This window comes from Solea solea, chromosome 2, assembly GCF_958295425.1.
Source record: "Solea solea chromosome 2, fSolSol10.1, whole genome shotgun sequence".
Classification (NCBI taxonomy): Eukaryota; Metazoa; Chordata; class Actinopteri; order Pleuronectiformes; family Soleidae; genus Solea; species Solea solea.
Genome location: NC_081135.1, coordinates 27,750,147 through 27,765,974, shown reverse-complemented (window position 1 = coordinate 27,765,974; position 15,828 = coordinate 27,750,147). Strand labels below are relative to the sequence as shown.

The window sequence follows — 15,828 nt, the reverse complement described above, 5'->3', positions numbered from 1 at the left end:
TAAAATAACCATATACTGAAATAAATATTGACAGAGAGAGAGTGACAGTTGGGGGAAGGCTGAGTTTTCATTGCAACCCAAGGGATATATGTAATGAGCTGGAAAGGGGCATGTTTGCTTAGTCTGGTTTACACAAAGAAATGACACTGTGATACTCAGAGTGGGGCCTTCGTACCACACAGAGACACAGAGAAAGAGGGAGGGGAAGGAAGGGAGAGAGGGAGAGAGGGAGAGAGGGAGAGAGAGAGAGAGAGAGAGAATACCTGATGTGAGCAACAATGTTGAAGAACATTGGAACAGTTTTCACTGAGACGCTTGCTGATATAACTGAAGTTGTTTAAACCATGGTGTTGTATTGATGGGGTTATTATGCATCATTCTAACACAAGTCTCACAGGGAGCCACTACGATTTCTTTCAAAGGTGGCACGAGTGGAGTTCCCACTAAATAATTAACAGGAAAATAAATCCTGTTGGCAACCACCATTGTTGTGTACAAGCTGCGTGTCTGTGTGCGTATATTATTTTCCATCTTTTCATGTTGTTTAGTGTCTCCACTTGTAATTCAAAAGAATTACTGTGGACGCCTCCACATTGTCCCAGCTTACAAAAGGGAGCCTGTTCACGAACAGTACAGTCAAATTGTAATATCAGAATGCAGACAATAACTGCAATAACAGCATTTTCTACTCGTGTTATCACATCAAGCTTGAGGTTGAGATGAAAGCAACTTCACTTTATACTCTGCAAAACAGTCCTATCACATACTGCATTTTGGTTGAAGAAATTGACAAAAATGGCTCTTCTTTTACCAAATCCTGTGACATTTAAAGATACAGTGCATTCATATACATAGTCATAAACATGTTTGTTGAAAGTGGGCTGTAGGAGTCTGAAAAATGAATGTGGCCTCTAAAAGTGCAGTGACCTAGCTAATTGTAATGCTTTACAAATTTAAAAGCAAAATATTTGTTTGTAAAATGTGAATGGCATAATAATAAAGTAAACATACATATTTTTCGACTGACAAAGTTATATTTATTGCTATTAGATGCTAAAAGGTAGAATGTGTCTCTATGACGAAAAAGGAGCCAACATATGCCTGTCAACCTCTCTGAGTTATTTATACTTAACCCTTAGTTATAAAATGATATTTTGATCCTGTGTGTGTGTGTGCGCTTATAGGTCACATATTCAGGCTTTAAAAAATGTGTTTTTGTCTGTCTTCTTATGTGTTGTGTCAAAGTTATGATTTACTGTACATCACATTTTAGTAGTGATATAACAATAATTGTGCTGAAGTCACAAAATAGACCGTTTTTCTTTTATTTTTGTTCATAAAAACGAGCCAAGCGAACTTTGAACTGTAACGTATTTCCAAATTTCACAAATTCAATCTTTTTGATTAGGTGTGTTTATATAGCTGGTGAAAATTGTTTTTTTCTCCATTAGACTGCCTAGGTTGTGCTGAAAAAAGGATATAAGACACTCTATATTGCACATTCTTATAGCCTCTGTATATACTGTACGTTTAAACATAGTAATGGAAAAAAAGCAGCTGAAATGCTCTGTGATCTAAGGGTTAATACCACACATTCTGATATACCGTTGGGTTTCTATTGTAGTGGCAGCTCTAAATCAAAACATATGATATCGTACTCTATATACATGAAGGGAAAAGGCCAAAGAGTTGGGAAACTAGAATATTTAAAAAGCAAGCAGACATAATGAGGAAAAAGTGATATAGTAGGTTGTAGTAAGGGGCTATGGAAAAATAAAACAGGAAAATAAAAAAATAAAAGAATCTGTGGCATCTGAGTCCTGCATGCATAGTAGCTCTGATGAATCTGCTCATTAGTATGACTCTCAGGGCAGATCGCTCCATTAATAATATATGGTTGTGATGGCAGCCATGACAGAGAGGGAGGGCCACAGAGATGTTGCCTCAGAGAGCGGGGCCCTGTCACATGTAAGCGTCTTGACAGACTCACGAGTCTCTGCACAGCATGAGTGGATGTACACAATGAAAAAATGTGTATGAAAAATGATAAGGAAATAATTTGCAGGAAATTGCACATTTCAGGACTTAAGTGTGAAATAAGTTATCATGAAACGTGCATGCTGTGGATCGGGTCAGTCTATGTCCCAGTTTTCAGGTGGGTGTGATGTATAAGATATAATTTCCACTAATGTAGCTATGGTCTGATTTTTTGTTCTCAGGGCTACAAGGACAAAGAAATCCAATCTTCTTTCCCATTTTTCAAATCAGATCAGATGTATATCCGAAATGTGGCCGTGCAACAAGTGAGAACAGTCAAATTACAACACATGCCAGTATGCATGCGCTGAGCCCCGTCTTCGTCACCCTGCACCAGCAGCACAACAAAGCCAAGCAACAATGGAGCACTGTTCAATCTTCACAACAAACCTGAGATAGCTTCTGTTTCTGACCCGCTTAAATATCAAGTTCACATTGTAGTCAGATGCCAGACACTTACAGTATGTTATGAATGAGAACCGTCAAATCTGATGTCTTCCAAGTCTGAGTTGATTCAGAACTGAACAATGTGGATGTTTAATGTAAACGTAGTGTTTATGTGAATGAGCTCATGCACAGGCATTGTCTTGTGTCTAGTGTCCCCCATGGCTATTTGTTTACACATGAGCTAAAGCCAATTATTGAAAATACAAAACAATAACCACTTGAGCTACATAGTAACAGTAGTAAATTATGTATCATCGGATCTACCCTTTATGAATTATAAATCCCTCCATGTCGACAACTGTTCACAGTGGGCACATGCCATATTTATTCATGTGTATATAGCCAATCTCCATGAATTTTCCACAAAGTAATTTGTGTGATTAATTTTGTACCATGTCAATATTTGTGTTATGCGGCACGGGGAGTTTGTCAGCACGGTAACATTAATGCATGCTTTGATTGCCTTTGGTATAAAAAAGCATTTATACGGTACAGTCATAACTGTGTCCCTACATTTAACTGATAGCTCCAAATTTTTTTTCCCACGGAAGCAAACTGTGGTGCTGTGTGCTGATTTAGCCAGAACGTACAGTAAAAAATATTTGTCTGGATATTAAACCTGGCACTGAATGTAATATTTCTAAATGTATATTTCGTTCTGCTTTTCTTGGCTTTTCAACCACTTTAATTACATGCTCGCGGTGTCTGACAGGTTTATCAGCCACCTATCAAACACAGCATACTTAGAAACATAATTACATCATGTACTCATTGAAACTGAATAAAACATGGTCAATTGTATGTATGTTTAGCAAATATTTTGTTGCGTTGGTCGTGTTGAAGTCAGATAAATGTTGATTTAACCAAAGTAAAAGTGGCTTATTTTTTTCAACTAATATTATTGACAACTAAAACTAATTTATGCATTCTTATATCCATGACCATGTAAATTCCCTGCACTCAAAACACATAAGCTTTAAATTATTAACTTCCTTTCTCTAGAGACGCAGGCAAGGAACACCTTTGTCTGCTTTTGAATCTCCCACACAGAAGCACACATTCTGAGACACTTTGCCAAACCCCTCATTCCTTGTCTCTGGCTATCAGCCTTTCCACTGAACATATCTTTTGTCAGTCCAGAGGCAATGGAGTAATTCACTTGGCCGCGATGAGATGACACATGTTATAACAGAGTGTAGAGGTGATTTGGTTGTCGAACCATTTGATCCAAAGAAAATGGATGTAGTTAAATTTTGAAAGGGGACAGGATGCATGGCATGCTGCGGCAACACAAGCCAAAGGATTCTCGAGCTCTCCAAGTCCAAATAACCACTAATCATTGATTCAGACCATTTGAACAACAGTTGAAGCAGCTAAAAGCTCAAGATGGTGAATTGATAAACAACAATCCATCTTAACAAATACAAAAACAAAAATTAAATCACGAAAATCAGCACTTATATCAGCTGCCAACCCACCAGACTACCAAATACCAAAGCCAAGCAATGGACTAGTCAGCGACAACAAAAAGGGCCAGTCAATTAGGCAATTAATAAACCAAAAACAAGTACACAGCCAGACAATAAACAAATGAAGTTAGGTTTCCCATTCTTACCTTGGCGATCTGGACACACCAGTTGAGCAACAGCTGGGATCCAATATTGTCCTTGTGCTCGTGGACATAGTCGAGCAGGCACCCATGAGGCATCAGTTGTGTGACCAGCTGGATGGTGGGACTCAGGCAGACACCCAGCAGGCGGACCAGGTGGGGGTGCTCCATGCTAGCCATAATCAGGGCCTCCTGAATGAGACAGATATACACTCAGGCATGTGGGGGGAGAGAAGTGGAGGTTGGAGTTGAGATTTGTGATAGTTTGCCAACAGATTCCGCAACGTTGTTTACTGCAGGCATCTGCCAACTGTTTTAGGAAACATAAACATGACTATATCACAGCCATGCTATTTATCTAACAGTCCATTTAAAACAGCTTGAAAATCTGCTTTGAAGTGAGGTACCGTCGTGGACTCCTTTTCTCCGAAAATCAAACAAATAAAGGCAAGATTTAAATATTTTCTGGCTGCCATCATTATTTGAGCTTTTATTAAGGGAAAAAATGACATGGACGTTAACAGTCTACCGCAAACAACGTCTCACAAGGTTTTCTGCACAAATGATGACGATGGGCAACCTTATAAGAAATATTAACCAAGGCTACATTAAGTATTCACATCTTGTATTGCACCCGACCAGGTATTTTGTCAAAATGGACTAGATCCAGAGAAGTCCCGGGTATAAGACTCAGCACACTGATAAAGTCCATCATATTTACAAGTGTAGACTGAACTGCTGAAGATCATAGGAGCCACTATTCTGTTTAAGGCTGAAGTTTCTTTTGAAGAAATCTGCAAGGTTCCACAAAGTCAGAAACAGTAGGTTTTTATTCAGACCCTCAACATCAAAGTGACTTGCATGCTTCACAAGGCTGTTAGCCTTCTTTGTAGCAAATACAAATACAGGTGAGATTGTTGTGAATCACGTAACCCTGCCCACAATGTGCTGAGTTTGTTCTATAATATTTCTGTGATTGCCTATGCCACAAACATACTAAAATACACATACAAATTGTGCTTCAGTGCATTATTAATTAAGGATTTTAATTAGCTTGTTGTCCAAGACCTATAGTGTGCCAGGGCTTCTAGAATAAGATTCAATGTATCCTATATAACTATACACAGTACTTCAGAAATAGTTGACCAATACCTGTGCGCAATGTGCCCAAAAGCATTGCTAACATAATGAATATAGGTGTTTGGGCTTTTTTTTTTTTTTTAGCCTTTAAGGAATAGGACAGTGAAGCGTAAAAAGGGGGGGAAGACATGCAGCAAAGGACTGTGGGTGGATTTGAACTCAGGTCACTGCAATAGGCTGTTGGTCCTATATGGAGGCACCAGCTACCAAACAAGACAATTCTGAATGAGATGGATTGATGTGCAACAAATATACACAGCACAGGAAGGCTGCATGTGTAATTGTGTTTATTGAATCTTAAGTAACTTTTCTGGCATCAATAATTATCCTGTCAGTCCTCATGGAAAACAAACCTGGCCCTAAATACAAAGAAGATCATTTCTGAAGAGCTGGTTGAGTTTACGGCTACAATTTGAACTGTGGTTATGGTTAAGGTTAGGGACAGCACTTCATTTAGGCTGTCCAAATGAATGGAAGTCAGTGCAGTCTCCTAAAAAAGAATAGCCACTTAAACCAGTGTGTGTGTTTGTGTTTTTCCCCTTCTCACCTGTAGAGCGGCCAAAAACACACCATCACAGCCATAGGGTGTCAAAGCCTTTCAAGCCTGCATGTATGCATGTGTGTGGCTATAATCACAACAGTGGCTTCAGGCAAACAGGCCATACCATAGTATGCTATTCCCTTTGAAAGCCAACCTCCTGCTTAAGGCTTGTTTTCTAAACCCCAGAGTACAATCCTCCCCCAAAAAGTATCTTGAGCATGCATTCAACACATTTATAGATTCTGTCTGTTCAACGTTACTATGCAGATTTGCAGTCCTTCACTAAAATCAATATCATCTCAGTACAATTCTCTGTAGGAATGTGCATTCCTTTTATATTCTGACTGTTTTTGATATTTTTTGCAATATTGTAATTTTCAATTAAGTTTAGAAATAATTAATGAATGTTAAGAAAAAAAAAAACATATTTCCCTATGGCCACTGGAGTTATATTTACTTAAAAGTGACCCTGCTGTCAAAATTAAACATTCTCTTTCACACATTTACTATTGGTTTAGATGTCATGATTGAATCTCTCTGCTAATATTCATCACAGCATACACATGCACACAAACACAGGTACTGAAAGACAATCAGTCCTTGGTGACATTCTTCTAACAGTCAGTGGCAAGTTAGAGTGGCCTGAAGGTAGAAGGTAATCAGTCCCGAATCCCCAATCCCTCTGGAAAAATATAGCAAGATAAAGTAAACTAAAGGAGCCAGTGTCCTCTCCTGGTGCACAGGTTGAGCACACCGCTGCTCAGAAAACAATTCCAGAAATGTGGAGACTGGATAAATATGAAAGAATGGCTTCAGTGTAAAACAAGATGGAACTTTTTACCAGGGGAAACAACATAACTGAGGTAATGATCAATAGATTAGCACTTTAGTTTTAGTTTAGCTGCTCAACCAATCTCCCATTTCAGAGTAACTGAGTCATCACACAGTACATTTGTTTTAAAGATCGGTGACATTAGGAATTGCTACTCACATGTGATGTCTGCTCCGCTTCGCAATGCCCAAGCAATCCCTCTTAAACAGGGGTCTCAAAATCAAATGACCATGGGGCCACTGAGCATTTAATGTGGTCAGTAGCTGCAATATAAGCTTAAAATGATATCACGGTATTCTATCATGATATTGCAGTGGTATATATTTCAAAATAAAGGTGCCTGTGTTGATATGAAATGCTATGTAGTTCACACTAACAATGTATTTGTGAAGCCAAATGAATCTATTACTAAAAAATATACAGAAATAACTCGAATTTAACTTGATATTCAGTGGCGGGCCACATGGAATCGATTGGAGGACCTCTGCTCTAAAATCTTTCCTGTTTTTTCACACAAACTCTGTATCTCTGTCTCTCCATAGAGTATTAAGCCTTATATCACCATCTTTAAACTGTCCATGGTGTATGCTCCTCATCTATTGCCGATATCTACTTCTCTGATTGTCAGAGAGGCTTTCAAAGCACATACTGCAGAACACACAGGATATTGAACCCTTACAAATTTCAAAAACCCTTCCTCTTAGAATGTCAAACTAATTGCAAAACATGAGCGCCATTGGGTCCCTCCCGTGTGGACGTCTATATCTGCATGTGTGTTGAAGGAGGTTATTTCATCTGCCTTGCATCATTATGGGGGAAATATTTTTTTTTCACTTTTCCTTTTGAAATGAGCTAAGTTGTGAATGTTTGATAAACAGGGCCTTGCCTTGTGCACTGTGCTAGAAGCCTGTGGTGCTGTGAATATCTATGTGGGTGATGAAGCAGTCCTTGTGGCCCCTGATAATTTAACTTCTGGAGTTCATGTGGCATAAGCTTAGTTTGTGATGCTTCATTTCAAGAGTGGTGCTGATGTATCATTTTTCCTTTTAAATGACTGAGACGTGGTTTTTAGTGTTCTGACGTTTAGTCCCAATCCAAAGACCAGTCATGGTGACGACAATGCCTTGAGTTATATATTATATATGAATATTGTAATAGTCCACCACAAAATATCCACATGTTGCTTGACTTGATCTTGTGTTATCGGCCAAAACGAATGACACGAAAAGTAATTAAAGACTGAAATGGGCGATTTTTGTTTCCTTTTGTTTACACATTTTCAAGATACTCACGTCCATGAACTCTACGTTAGCCTTGGGTCCAGTAGCTTCATTTAGAATTTTAATGGCTACAGGAATCTTCACTGTTTCACCCTCTGGGACCCAGATACCCTAAAGAAACATACACAAAAACAGATGATAAGTCAGTGTACTCAATGCAAAGTCATTAAACTCCCACTCACCAACATTTTATGAAAAGAAAAGAAAGGAGCTATAGATTTTCAAAGGAGGAGCACAAGGATCCACTGCATACCGCTTGATTAAACATTATTGTTGCCTTCATCGAAGACCGAAGGGAACTATGTATCATTTTGGGCTGGAATCATGTGAATTTGCAGCTGCAAATGTGGTCAGCGAGGGAGGGAAATCAAGTGCCTCACAATTATCTCTAAATGTTTCAAATGTGCCTCACCTGAGTTTATCCTCATGTGACAACACATCCCTAGTGATTGCAAGCCCACTTCCACCACAGGGTTAAAACACTTGCTCTCTTAAAGCTGTAATTTCTATGAAATACCCAGTTTTTGATTGAACTCGATCTTTCTACAATTGTGTAAGCAATTATCATTTGGAGCAGTGACTGCCATTTCCTTTTTACTGCATTATGATGTGGTGTTATATATGTGTGTGTATATGTGTATATATATATATATATGTATACACACATTAGGGCTGTAAAGTCCCAGTCGACTGGTCGATTAATCAGTCAATACGTTCTGGTTCGACTCAAATTCGACTTATTACTGTGTTAATTTCATACAGTCTGTGGTTAATTTTATTTCATCTGGAGGAATGTACCAAGTGCTAATGGGGGTGTTTTCAGAGCACCCCTGTTCCACAGATAACAGCGTATGGTGGTTTTATTTAATGTTGAGTTACAGTCAGTCCTCCTCTAACATCCATGTCAAAGACATCGACAGTGTGGCAGCATTTTTCAAAAGTAGATGGCGATAAAAAAGTCAAATGCAAAGTTTGCCAGCAACAATTTGCATATCCCAGCTCGACTACAAACATATCATGTAAAAACGGTAAGCTAACTTGTCTTGGTTATGTTGCTCTGTCCATTTTGAGTACATATCAGAATTGGCATATTTCAATATTTTAATAATCATGGATTTGTTTTATTTGTTTTATAACTGCAGGCACACTCACCCGCAACAACGGCAGCGATCTATTTGTGTCTATATATATACACATATATAGATATACATACATACCGACATATGTATGTATATATATATACATACATATATACACACATATGTATGTATGTATGTATGTATGTATGTATGTATATATATATATATATATATATATATATATATATACACACACACACATACATACTTACATATATATACATACATACATATATACACACATATATACAAACATATATACACAGATATATGTATGTATGTATGTATGTATGTATATATATATATATATATATATATATATATACACACACACACACATACATATATATATATACACACATACATATATATACACATATATATATATATATATATATATATATATACATACATACACACACACAACTGAATTGATGTGACTATGACAACACTATTTTAGGTTTGTAAAACTTGCTTTTGTACATTTTTATCAACTTAAGTTAAAAACGCACACAAAATAGGAACAATAAGAATATCCTCCTTAGGGTCCTCCACACAAAAAAAAAATCTAATTTGGTTGCTCAAGAAAGAGATTGGGATTTTATCAACAGTTAAGTAAATACTGCCAACAACTAATTTAACTAAAAGATAGTTTATGGCTTTGCTATCATTTAATAGATCGGGGGCAATTTCTAAGCAAACTCTAGCTATAATATGACCTGTCCCAGTGTGTCCCTTTTGACATGCTCTATACTTGCTTCACCTGTGTGATTGTACAATGACCTGCTCATCAAAATTTTGCACCACCACTACTGGGCAAAGACTCTCAACCTTTAAGTGTAGCAATGATAGTATTTAATATTTTAGGGAAAGTGAGGAAACCCGCACGGCTAAACACTCAATTTACATGTCAATCTGAGTTCTGAGCCTCATTAGCCATGACCTCTGGATTGTGCCTGGAATAATAAGACCATGTGGTGAAGCATCTGAAATTCGCAGCTGACTGCCCTGAGGGATCTCAGCATCACACCACCGTTCCTCCACTGTGAAAGGATCCAGTGAAGAATTATTTACTGCAATGCCCTGTGACCAGCAGGGAAGCGATGACTCCTAGAACTCACCCATGAGACTCTATTTTCCTTTTGTGTTGAAAGGGGACATCTGCACATCACATATGTTTACCGTATGCCTCTGATCTGGAAATGTGCTATAATGAGAATCAATGGATGCAAATGTCCAAAGACAATGTCAATATGAGAGAGAGAGTTTGTTCTTTCTAATTTCACTGCAGTTCCTCCTACCACTCCCCTAGTCATCATCACGCCAGTGGTGACCTCAGCTCCCTCTCATTTCAGTGTAACCCCAGAGGTCTCGGCCTCTGCTATTACTTATTCTTTTCATCCCTTGCCGCCAGCCTTCTCGCTCACATCCAGTCATTGTCTTGCAATCTGTGATTTTTTTCATGATCTTACTTTGTGATCCCAAGTTTCGGATCATAGTGTATTTGATTATTTGCTATCAAATGAAAGCACATGTAGCATTACTATTTAATGTATGTGTGTGTTTGTTTTTACCTTGTAAACAGTCCCAAATGCGCCAGAGCCGAGGATCTTGACCCTTTTGAGTTCTGTCTCTTTCAGGATACGAAGCTGAGCTTGGTTGGGTGCTGTTCCACTGGGTGTTAAAGGTTCCACCAGCTGAAAACACATAGTAAGAAAGGAGGCATTCAATCAGAGGTTTCTCTTATGCAAATCCTAACGCAGAAATTCCCAAAAATGACATACATTATTTTCTCCCACAGTCCCACTCCTCTATACATCACAACCGTCAAGTCATAATGTAATTTAAATATTAAGAAATAGGTCCTCCTGTTGTCAAGCAGTGACATCATGGTAACACAAAACACTTGATGTGCAGGTGGACTGGCTAATCTATGTACTTCACTTAGCTTAAACGAAAACATTTGGTGTAAAAATCTATTTTTGTTTGTTTTTGAATTGCCCGTTCAGCACTTTCACAGAAAAAAAATCTGTTTCTCAAAATGTGACCTCATTTCCAAGAATTCATGCTGTGCAACTCCTTTATCTCAAGGAAACAACCATTACTGTTACTTCAAACTGCAAAAGAAGTGTTTCATAAATTACATTTTCCATCAAGACAAATGTGAACTCTGGAGTGCCAATTCATTTTTGTATCATGAGTGAGAGATTTAATATGTGAGAAGAAGGGAGAGGTGGATGAAGAGTGAGAGAAAGAGGCAGGGGATGTGGATAATTGTGGCGCTTGAAAAGGATTTGACACTTTTGTTGTCTCATTACTGCTCAAGTGGAGGAATGAACAAATGAAATACCTATTGAGAGAAAAAGGTTATGTGGGTAGGGAGAGAAAGAGGGAGTGCGGAATGGAGATGTGCAGTGAGAGAGGAATAGTGGCAAAAAACAACAACAACAAGGCAGCAACGGAGAAGTGAGCAACTGAATTAGTCAGAGGATGCAAAAGCATAAGAGAGGGAGCAATATAACAAGAATTACAAAAAGAGACGAAGATTAGAGAGGGAGGATGGAGAGCTTGTAAATCAGCCTAGCTGTGGTCGGCAGCTTCTGTCCCTCTGGCTTAGCCACTGATTAAAAAAAACAAAACTCAGTCGTCAAATTTGTAAATGGAATAACAAATCAGCTTCTGCAGGCTGGCAACAAGATGGATGGGGAGGCCACACACCATATAAACAAACAAATGGCAAGACAATACAAATGCCTTAAAAAAAAGTACCCATCCATACACATATACTCTTCAGTATGCTTTTCCACAGTGCAGGGGAGCTGTCCGATGTAAGGAGTTCTGAAACTGCAACTCACTGGAGCTGTTCACTCTTCCACTGTATAGACCAGTGCTGAAGCCAGAGCAAAAAACTATTTGTTCATCGTTTTACCAAAGCACAGACACTTATCGAACATATACGAAAGTTACCGGCAGAATGAGAGAACAAAAACAAAACAAAAAAATACAAATAAAAAGAAAGTTGGTAAATCAGTGACAAAATGGTTTTCAAGTGTTTTCTTGAGATTACAGCCAATGCAAATACATGTTTTTCAAACTAGATAGATGTACTGTATATACATACATAATGTGGTACAAGAATGCTTTCATAACTAAATATTAAGCATTAGTGTAGCCACAAGCCACACGTCTTTTGTCTGAAAGAGTAGGTAACCAACAGTGGCAGAAAATATAATAATGAGCCCCATCAGTGCTATTATTTCATTATAGAAGCTGTCAGACACTTCACACATGCTTGTGTGCTCCGAACAGACAAAAAGCGAAAGCAAACCTTATACTTATGGGCACATAAGTGCATTACATGATGCACTCTTCTCATTTTAACACAAAGAAAGAGGACATTTTTCTCCTCTCATGCTCCGGTCCCCCTACCACTTCCCAGCACACATGTCCTCTCCAGTACACCAGAGCAAAGACAACACCTGAGCCTCCACTCTGGACACTTTCTCTACCTCCACATGCAGTCACCATCTGCAAACCTCATTTTGTATTCTCCCTCTTTCGGGCCTGACTTGTTTTGTGCAGCATGTGCACACAGTCGCAGCGACACACAGCGACACCACAAACACATCCAAGCATCTGAGGTGACACAAATCTACAGACAAACAATTAAGTCAAACTAATTAAGGCAAACATCAACAGACATGTCCCATATTTTGATCTGATTTTCCTCCAAAAGTAATGGAATATTGATCCTTGGGAAAATCATGTGTAACATCTGTCAGAGATAATAAATAATTTCAGAAATTCTGCTGCCTTTTTTGTTTTTTACCTATTCTTTTATGATTTCATAGAGCAGTACTTTTCAGCCATTCTCCTGTCATTTATGGCAGCTCTTGTGTGTCAGTATGCTTACAATTCCCTTACCTTATGGTCAGTAAGAAACAATATCAAAGCTCGACACTGTGCTTGCACAAAGTAAAGTCATCTATGTCTGTTCAGTCTACTGCCAACACACACCATTTTAGCGCGATGTTGCTTTTTTTCCAATCCATTTTTCTATCCACTACTCAGCTCACCTCTGTTTCCAGAAAGCGACGGAGGGCTCTCTTCTTCTTTATGTTCTTCCGGCGCAGAGACACTGCTACGCTCAGTGCCATAATCACCACCATGAAGAGGCCACCGATCACCCCTGCTGCGATCAGAGGGGTTCTGAAGACAAGAAAGAAGAAGGGGCTTAGGAAGTAATTTGTAACTGACGGAAGACAGAAGGGACAGAAATGGATAGAAGGTCGCATCTTCCTTAAACTCTCATGTGGCCACACAAAAACAAGTTTATGTCTATGTGGATGATCCTAAAAAAAAAAAAATCTTTTAATCTGAATTTGCAATGAGCTTCATCCAGTAACAAATATCCCTCCATGCCCTCTCACTAAAACCAAGGCTGAGATCAAAAACATGGAAATTACCATCAAAGTGAATTCTCAGCATCACACTGACGCTGTTATTTGAAATCAAGATTCTAACTAAGTTTCTGATATACTCTCCAAATAAGCAGATGCTCCCACACCACATTGAAAGAACCTAATTTGGTCAAAATGTTTTCAGGTTGTGCTCTATATCAGTAGAAAAAAAGTGCTGTTATTTGGACATGTTTATTACCCGTTTATAACTCTGTATCTCCCTGATTTCTCTTTATTTGCCATCAGGAGAAAATCATGGGGAACTAAAGTCAGTCAGTCAGTCATCATCTACCGCTTTATCCTCTGCCAGAGGGTCGCGGGGGGTGCCTTGGCCAATCTCAGCTACATCGGGCGATAGGCGGGGTACACCCTGGACAGTTCGCCAGTCCATCGCAGGGCCACACACAGATAGAGACAAACAACCATTCACTCTCACACTCACTCCTATGGTCAATTTAGAGTGTCCAATTTACCTAATCCCCACATTGCATGTTTTTGGACTGTGGGAGGAAGCCGGAGAACCCGGAGAGAACCCACGCACACACGGGGAGAACATGCAAACTCCATGCAGAAAGGCCCTTGTTCCAACCGGGGGCTCGAACTCGGGTCTTCTCGCTGCAAGGCGAGAGTGCTAACCACTACACCACCGTGTGACCGGGAACTAAAGTAATCAACCATATTAATAATGTAAAGTAATGTATCAGTAATTATCAAATGTCATCATTACACTGATTCTTTACCAGAGAACGTAATTCTAAAATGTTCAGCTTGTTCCTAACATACTCATCTTTGCTTCACACTGGGCACTCATTGAGAAGGTCAAACCATTCTATTGTCCCTTAAATGTCAGTTTGTAATTGTAAGGATTATTATGTAATCTGAAAAAACATAATTATTTAACCACTCAATGTTGACGAAGTAGCATATATGAAGCCAGCTGTGACAAAAGACGTTTAAACAAATCAGTAATAATTTAACAATTATGGTACATTTACAGTTTTTTTGTGCAAACACAGTTTAAATGTGATTACATAATGAATTACAGAGCTGCTATCAAAAGGGAAACATATATTTGTTTTTATGACAAAATAAAATGTAACAAAGAAAAGATTATCAATTACATTTTTCCCCTATATACCCCCCTATTTATATATGTGTTGTAATAACTTTATGATGCACCTTACGTGTGTAGTTTTCTTGTATTTCATTCTGACTAATAGCCAATGACAGACACAAATCACACATCATTTTGTTTTAAACTACATCAAATGGCTCTTCTTCTTTTAAAGCTTCTGTCAAATAAGTTTCCAGAGTGGCAATTAGATCCATTCCAAAAATTAAACCAACCAACGGTAATTTGATTTTTGTATTTGTATGAATATATGTTAACGTTTCATACCCATCACTGATGGCCAATGTTCAAGGACATAGTCAAGCTAAAAATAGCCTCATAGAATACATGAGCAGTAATGGCCACAAAGGATTTGATGCATGACTAAATGTAATTTGAGCACCAAGATTCACTGTACATTATCCAATTCTCCCTGCATGCTTCACTTACTTAGTTTTTCCAACTGACATTAACAGGTCTCCTGAATGATCACATGAAACTTTAAATTCCCAAGACATACTGCACACTTCAAATATCACCCAGAAAGCCACAGGTCAGTGATGCATTTGATCACATTAAATGCAACATTTCTCCCCAATTACAAGAACATCAGTGTTTTAAAAAAAAAAAAAAAAAAACATGGAACCAATAGGGAACGCAAGAGACAATAGACCGCTGAACTAGATGTAAAGAAAGTGCACAATGGAACACGATTGAAGTATTGCTTGTCTCTTTTATCAGATCAAATACTGCACGAGTAAGTGACAGAAACCGCGTAAATCAGATTAATTAGACATGTACAAACTACATATTCAAGCCAGTAGAACAATGGCCTTTGAAGGATTAGAGTAATCATCTGTTTCTTACATTCATTTTCAGAAGTCAATACATCCAGCAGGTAAAGGATTAAGAAGATGTTTGACACCGGAGCAGGCAGCTTGATCTTGTCAGCTGATAATTATATCTCTTCAATTTCTGTCGTTAATCCTGTTGTCAGTGTCACAAACTGATTCAGGGAGGAAAAACGGGTAGAGATTTTAAAGTATCCTATATACCTTCTTTTACAATCTGGACTCAAGATTCAGTATACGGAGTAAATACTGCGTTAAGATATGTGGAATGCTCACTCTGCTTATCAGCCTTTATTTGTTCTTTGGTTGTTGTTTTTTGTTTTTTTTTTGCGATCATCTCTCTGAGACACAATTCTCAGTGCCACCTGATACCAAACTGTT

The 15,828-nt window shown here is 38.4% G+C and overlaps 1 protein-coding gene across 3 annotated transcripts in view; it reads right to left on the bottom strand.

Moving 5' to 3' along the window:
• LOC131446111 (receptor tyrosine-protein kinase erbB-4-like) overlaps positions 1–15,828 on the bottom strand; it is a 234,255-nt gene that overhangs the window by 33,810 nt on the left and 184,617 nt on the right. For 2 of the 3 annotated variants that reach the window (XM_058617115.1, XM_058617133.1), the window contains 4 exons: positions 13,102–13,234; positions 10,600–10,722; positions 7,899–7,997; positions 4,100–4,285 (listed from right to left, as the gene is read on the bottom strand). In XM_058617115.1, coding sequence (XP_058473098.1) covers positions 4,100–4,285; positions 7,899–7,997; positions 10,600–10,722; positions 13,102–13,234 — 541 coding nt within the window. The remainder of the gene's footprint in view (positions 1–4,099; positions 4,286–7,898; positions 7,998–10,599; positions 10,723–13,101; positions 13,235–15,828) is intronic. The other variant, XM_058617125.1, reaches the window with a different exon arrangement.